Source organism: Pinus tabuliformis, chromosome 7 (genome assembly GCF_031772625.1).
Source record: "Pinus tabuliformis cultivar Carrire ecotype Pingquan chromosome 7, CPIR1, whole genome shotgun sequence".
NCBI classification, from domain to species: Eukaryota; Viridiplantae; Streptophyta; class Pinopsida; order Pinales; family Pinaceae; genus Pinus; species Pinus tabuliformis.
This window is the reverse complement of record NC_142293.1, coordinates 1,552,093,174-1,552,101,102: the sequence shown is the minus strand read 5'-3', so window position 1 is coordinate 1,552,101,102 and position 7,929 is coordinate 1,552,093,174. Positions and strand designations below refer to the sequence as shown.

Genomic DNA, 7,929 nt, shown 5'->3' with positions numbered 1-7,929 from the left:
AATTGAAAATGCATAGCATATACTTTATTATTATTATAGCCGACATTGATTTTCTATTTAAGGTGGGCTATAGAAATAAATTTATAAAAAAAAATATTGTATCTATTACTTGAAGAGTGAAAGTGAAATATCAATAAGATTTATGGTTATATTAATAGATTTTTAGTTGTTTATTTATATGATTATTTAATTTTTAAAATTATTTTTATTATTTTTTTGAAAACATAACATACTTATAACATACTTACACATGTATTATAAAATGAACCTCTCCACTCAATCAAAATTGTCATTTAATATATTTAAAAATAAATAATAAATAATTCAAAAATTCCAACAAATTTAACTTTTATTCCAAAGCATCATAATGCACTCTCGAGAATCGAGAATCTTCCTACCCCACAAGATTTGTCTCCTACCAGTGACATATTTGTCATAATTCAACGAAAAACGTAGGCAGGGCTGGCCCTGGTAATGGGGGGAGGAAGACTCCTTTGCGTCAAATTAACCTCGCTCTTGTCCTTATGATTTTGGGATTATGGAATATTTCTGAAATCCTCAATCAACATAGGTTCCGGTGGTGAGCCTGGAATATTTCTGAAATCCACAATCAACATAGGTTTCGGTGGTGAGCTTGACGATAAGTATGAGTTGGATTTGAAATATTTTTGAAACTTACATCTAACAAGTTGGGTAGTGAATTTGGTTGAAAGTTTTAAAAAAATTTGTTTTTAATGTGATTTTTTAAACTTGGAAAATAGAAAAATTTGAGATGAAATTTTGATTTGTGTTATTTAAACTGATTTTTTTATTGTATATATAGATTTAATACCCTGAAAATCTTTCGTGCAAAATTACTCATCAAATTTATAACTTCAATCAATTCTTGCCTGATTTTAAAAAAATTAGACCAACCAAACTTACCAAAACCACTTCCAAAAAATGACACTAAAACAACTGAAAAAAAAACAAAACTCAACTTTACGTTAGTCATCATCGGAAGTGAGGTCCCTTTGGGTGACCCTGCGTTCGGGTGGTATTGCGAAAAAACATAACTTTGGGTGGGTTATCATCTTTTGCACAAGACACCAGAACCTTTTGAAAGTAGGTCAAAGAGAAGTGGCAAGTGGCAGCTGGATCTATCAAGGGAGAACCCCGATAGTTATTGCTCCCCAAGTTCAGCTGCCTGTAAAGGTCATAGAATCTATCCTGGTACAACCTTCCAGACCTTCTGCCAAAACCATCCTCTATCTTTCCAATCTGGAAGACCATAGCCTTGGAAGGGCGAGATTTGATATGTTTCTTGTCTACAGTAATGGTTCCCGGAATATTTGCCGCCACAAATCCAGCTAGGGTTATTCAGGATGCACTGTCACAACTTCTGTCTTACTATTACCCACTAGCAGACCGAGTAAGGAGAACACAAAGACGGTAGTAAACTGCAGGTAGACTGCACGAGAGAGGCTGCTCTCTTTATTGAAGCCGCCAAGGACAACACGCTTCCAGCTCCGAGAGAATTCGAGGAGCTGAAATAGTCGTTCGAGCAACTGCTCTTTCAGTTTTCGTTTACCGCGGAAGTCGAGTAAGTACCCCCTCTCATTTTTCAGGTAATTCATTTCATATACATTTTAATTTCCTTTACTATTACTGGGAAGCTCTTAACGGAATGGCTGATCACAACCCGTGCTTCCAATGCAGGGGCTTTGTGGTGGGTGTGAGTTTCAACCATAGTCTGTGTGACGGACGTGGGGCAGCCCAGTTTCTCAATGGACTTGCAGAGATCGCGTGGGGAGAGACTAAGCTTTCAATCGATGCAGTGTGGCAGCGAGAAGATCTCAAACGGCAGCAGCCCTATCTGGTCCGTTTTCAGCATCACGAGCTTTGTGAAAGTGGATACTTCGTTAACCCTAACACTCCGCTGTCCACTGTCAAAACCGAGGACCTGGTCCTCGCCTCATATTTTCTAAACTCGGATGCTTTGCGAAGGATAAGGCAGCCCATCGTGGAGGAGCTGGGGGAGCACTGTACAACGTTTGATGTCTTGGCAGCGTTCGCGTGGCGAGCGAGAACTAAGGTTATGGGAGTCCTCTTAATCACGTTGTGAGGTTTCTCTACCCAGTGGAGCTGAGGGCGGTCGATCCCCCTCTCGAATAGGGATACTACGGCAATGGTCTATACGTGGCATGTGCAGTACAGCGGAAGAGCTTGTTAGTGGATCCCTTTCAGCATGCTGTAAAGTTGATAAAGGAGGCAAAGTTAGCCGTAAATGAGGAGTCCGTGAGATCAGCAGCAAGTGCAGCGGAGGAGGTTATATTTAATGGATCCCTTTCGCATGCTGTAAAGTTGATAAAGGAGGCAAAGTTAGCCGTAAATGACGAGTACGTGAGATCAGCAGCAGTACAGCTGAGGAGGTTATTAATGGATAAAGAGGCAAAGTTAGCCGTAAATGAGGAGAACGTGAGATCGGGCATCTCGTTCCTTGAAAGGAAACGCTCATGCCAAGAGATCGCGAGGCTGGTTGTGAAATGAAATAAATGATATTTTTATTTTTATTAAATTAAAAATAATTTATGGGATTATTAGTTTTATGTTTTTTTTGTCTTTTGTAATTTAATTTTTTTTTTTCAAATTGATGATGGGCTGGTTTAATTTTTTAATAATCTCTTCACTACAAAAATAATGTCAAGAAACTATAGTATATTTACTGAAAAGACAATGTCAAGAAACCATAGCATACCAAAATGAAATGTTTATCTAATTCCACTGTCCCCTACAAAATGTATAGGCTGTTCTTTCCATGCTTTTTTAAGCTTTTTCTACCTTCTTGTTTCACATCTAAATTGATGCGAGTTAATTTTTGATTGAGCAATAAAAATCTTTACCTTTTACTGAAATTTAACCCAATAGACTTTGAGCCTAGCCCTCATTGCTTGCCCGGGTAATTGACTCAATGTTTTGTTATGCCAATTGCATTTCTGCCTCCCCCAAAGACCAGGAACGTAGTAACGATGGTCTTCTGCGTCCGACCCCAGCATTCAAAGCCCCTGAAACGAATTACATGGTCTAATGTGAATCCGCAGTTCCAAATCTCTAGTGGTAAATGCATCAGTTCATTTGCTATGGGTATGATATCACTGCACCAGAGTTTTGTTTCAATAACGCAGAATAGTTTTATTATTAATCAATCAGAGAAAGCAAAGCTTACCAGTTGTTTATTGTTGTAAAACGATCTCAAATAAGGAACCCCTCGTTTTAAATCTACAACTGTGATTTTATATTACCGGGTGATATTTTATTTTGTTTTTATAAATTTGCATCTGAGATTTTCACATTATTTTTTGAATCTCGACGTTGATATCAATAAAGAGTTTCAACCCCTCGTTTTAAATCTACAATTGTGATTTTATATTACTCGGTAATATTTGATTTTGTTTTTATAAATTTGCATTTGAGATTTTCACATTATTTTTTGATCTCGAAGTTGATATAAATAAAGAGCTTCAATTTTTATGATGTGTATTTTATATATGGAGTTGATTTTAGTGAGATTTTTTGGTGTGGGAATTTTGCCCCAAAAAATTGAAGTAAAATTTTGATTTTTGTTATTTAAATTGGTTTTTTATTGTATATATGGATTCTGCACTCTAAAAAACCTCAAGGCACTTGAATTGTGTAGGTAGACCCTAAAAACTCACTGAAAAACTTCAAAAAAATCACACTAAACACAACTCCTTTGTATATTATATAAATTAATATAATTTTTAACTAAATTAATATTAACAAATATAATTGTGTTGCTAGTTAACTGGTATGGAAAAAATTTTGGTTTTTGGATGTAAAGTTAAAATATATATATATTATTTAGGGGATTTGAATTAGTGATTTTTTTAAGAGTATATTTATTCATGGTCAATTCTAAGTGTTGTGGGCATTATAAAGTAGATATTTTAAGAGTATTAAAAAAAAAAAAAAAAATTAAATTAAAAATAAAGATAATTATTAATTCAATTTATTATATTATATTTTTATTTTTATTAATTAAATTAAGAATATGAAGAAAAAAAAGAAAAATATTGTTATTATATATATATATATGAAATTTTTTGAATTTTTAATATAAATAGTCATTTTATTATACAAATTAAAATAATAGTAATTCATTTTATATGAAAGAAAATATATATATATAGAGAGAGAGAGAGAGAATCTATGCTATGATGTTAATTGGAGTTACTTAAGATAGTTGGGAAGAATGGTTGTTATCTCTCCTAAATGCTTACACTCAAATAATTTTTAAGCTCATAAATATTATGTTTGTATCCTAAAAAATGTAATCTTTAAATACTTAATAAATCCAATATATATATATATATATAATAAAATTAAAATTAACTAAATAAAAATATCATAAATAAATAATTTAGAATCACAGCTTTATCAATATAAAATATCTCAAAGAAGTAAATCATTGTTATAAAAACTTTAACTACATTATATTCCATGGATGTATTTTTTCATTAACTTTAATTTATTTAAATAAAATTGAATTTTATCATTTTAAAATTTAACATTAAAACTTTAATTATCATTTATTTTCTAAACTAAATTAATATATTATTAAATTAAAATAATTTAATATTACTCAAAAAAAAAGTTGCTTTATGCTAAACCCATTTCACCCCTATCTTCCTCAACCATGGTCAATTTAAGTTTCTATTTTGCCTTACAAACCCACTTATCATGTACTAAATCTTACCTTTGTGGGTTGACTCTATGCTACATGTAAACCGTATAATTTATGTATTTCAACTTAGTTTGTTATGGTTGTTGATGTTTCACACTCTGTATCAAACACCGGCATAACAAATCGATGACTGAGCTTTCAATTGTAGGGAAGTTTGATGAGAAAACTCTAGAATATGGAAAATCCATCCTACGACACTAACACAACTATCTATAGAAACTATAAACAAATTCATTTCACTAACAATGTAAACAACATTTGGTAAATTGATTGTGAGGAAACAAATCCATTGGAAGCCTTATAATTAATGAAGCTCTTAGTAAGAGTTACGAGGTAGAGCTATGTTGGCTTAGTGGGGCCTGATCTAGGCTCGGAAGTGATTTAGCCAAGCAAATCCCAGTACTACTGGCCCTTTCGGCAACAGTCCGTGGAGCGCGGACTGAGGTCTCACCCGAAATAGTATGGGAGGGTGCTAGAATCAGGTTTCTGCACCCTGGGGATGTCTGATATAAGGTGATTGGTACGCGGTCCAACCTTCGCACTTATTGTGCTACGCGCACCTGCGGGTACCCCACGCCTTGTGATAGTGTCTTCACGCAGTTCTAGCCACAGCACTACCCGTGTTATTTACCCAAGTCTTCCTTAATTAGTCTCTGTTAGCTGATTATTTAGATTAAATTCACATATAAGCATTTATATGAGTATTCATCAAGTGCACACAATAAATAAACAGAGTAAAGGTAATGTGTAACATCAACATAAAGATTCCAGAACAGATGCACAGAATAAACTTCTCTTTATTATCTTTCAATCCCAAGTATAGACCTGACTCTGCCCTGCGCACTCAGTTGCAAGGGTCTGCACACTCAGCTGCAGAGCCTCTTCCTACTACTACAACCTAGTACACTTCAGATTCCACTCTAGGCTCTAACCATGCCTTCGCTATTCTATCTATCTTCCACCCATCTTAGTTATCTTTACACTTAGAGCCTCACTCTATTTACACAATCCCATGGTCCGCAGACCATGGCTAGGTCGACACATCTTTACATTAAATTACAATTCTTAGGGCGAACAGCCTTATGACTCAATTATACAATTTGCGCTCTGGCTCGTACTTCACAGAGTTCTATACCATCTTTGACTAAAACTTGGGCTTTAAGACCCAAAACCTACTGCGGGGAATCCCATGCCCAACAAGCCCTCGACACAATCATCGTGACTTGGCCCGAGTCACTATGTTGGTGTGGCGATCTTGGCACGGAGCCCCTCCAACTGTGCTTGTGCTACGCAAAGGTCTGCAGCACACTATTTTGCCGTCTACTAGATCTGCTCTACTCTTTTTGCCAAATGCTCACTTTCAGGGGCAAATCCCTGCCTTAAAGCATGCACCACTTTCATTTGTGCGAGTTTTCGTTCAATATCTGCAGTGATGTGGAAAGCCACATCAACCCAAGGCTGGATGCACACTTTTAGTACTACCTCTTTTTGTCGCACAACATCCACCTGTTCCTTCAATGCCTTCACCTGCTATAGCTTCCCCAGCCACTGGGTCAGGACAACTGTCTACGCCATTCCACGCACACTATCATACTATTCTTGAAGCTCACGTGCCTTTGTTTCCAGGCATTGTATAGTGGGGTCCTCCTATAAGGAAGTGGGGACCACGAAGGATTCTTCCAACATACCCGTACAGGTCTACACTGCCTGTCCTATTTCCTCCAACCCTTTTTGGATAGCGTCAGCACGTTGTTCCCTAACTTCCGTGGGCATGGATGATTGTGACTTTAATCGCAGTTCGGCAATTTGAAGGTCGAGGTCTAGCTATATCCTCATTGCTTCCTCCTTTTCCTCGCGGAATCCACAAGCCAATCTGTGAATGTGCACTCCAACTAGTACGTCTGTCGCAATTTCTAACTCTAGAGCGCGGTGACATGATTCCTCTACTATCTGCTCCAGTTGTTGATTATGTGCCAACTCTTCATCGCATTATAGACTAAGCTGCTCAATGTTGATTCGTTGTTCGCTGAGCATTTGTACCGCGTATCCTTCCCTAGCATGAAGTTATGTTATCGCTCCGTCCCATAGTTGGTATAGTATATCCCGCAGAAGGGCAGCCAAGTTGAGGCCAAGTCCCTTAATGCAGCCCACCATGGCTCTGTCCTCTGTGTTGTCCAATGTTAGTGCTCCTTCCAGCAGTACGACGGTGTTAGCCATCTTGGCCTGCAGCAACTACTCTGTTGCCAATGTACCTGCAGCACTGTAGGCAGCTACCGTTCCCCCCCGTGGGGGCCACACCTGAAATTGCTACAGCTACGCCCGAAGGACCCCCAACACATTCTGTTGCTCTATCATTGCTTCCTAGAGCGCTTCCCTAGTGACCTCGTGAACGGAATCACCGATGTCGTAGAGGTCACCCTCTATCAGTGTAATAGGTTCACTGTCCAGTTTGGAAGTCTTGGTCTTCTTCTGTGGGCCTGCTCGTTTCATACCACGTCATCGTCTCAGTTGTGCAAATGTCATGCTTGGGTCCATGCCTTCTGTTGTGTCCTCTGTTCCCTATCCCATGGTCAAGTTCGGGCCCCCTTCTTCCCGCATCGTGGTGGCCCCTGTTTCCTGTGCTGTTGCTACTTGTTCGGTGCCCTTCGTCTATTCTGCGACAGCATTCACTGCCTCACGGAAATCCCTTGCCTCCTCGGCCAGCTACTCTTTGTACTTTTGCTAAGCCAGCAGCTTGGTGGCATCCTTGTATTTTTTGTACCGATGTCTTATCACATGTCGCCAGATCCGAGGCGTGCCACTCAGGTGGCCATGAGTCGAGCACAACGAAGATGGCATCATCAATTGCGATGAATGGAAGTTTGGTCTAGTTCAGTGCCAAATCTTTACGCGCCTTTATGTACACGTTGTGCATATTTGCCTTGGAGTCTATAAAGCTCCGCAGACTATCGTACACTGTGGGGGATAGGCATGGCCTCTTATTGATCCACATCTGAATGCTCGCCTCCATGAGCACCCAAAAGATATTAGTCTCACGGATCCTTGTGGCGTCCTTCGTCACCCAGAGCGACACGTACTCTCCTGCCTCTAGCAAGTCCTGTTCAAGAGGAGGGAACTAACTATCCTCAGGCAGTTCCCCTGACACCAGTATGATGGATAAGAGCAACCACGCATAATGGAAGGTC

At 38.3% G+C, this 7,929-nt stretch overlaps 1 protein-coding gene across 1 annotated transcript; it reads left to right on the top strand.

The window, feature by feature from the left end:
- The first annotated feature begins 1,315 nt into the window (after positions 1-1,315).
- Positions 1,316-2,529, top strand: LOC149253843 (3'-N-debenzoyl-2'-deoxytaxol N-benzoyltransferase-like). The gene is made up of 3 exons (XM_089454602.1): positions 1,316-1,431; positions 1,699-2,074; positions 2,197-2,529. The coding sequence occupies exons 1-3, from the start codon at positions 1,316-1,318 to the stop codon at positions 2,527-2,529; spliced, it is 825 nt and encodes a 274-aa protein (XP_089310728.1).
- Positions 2,530-7,929: the final 5,400 nt, after the last annotated feature.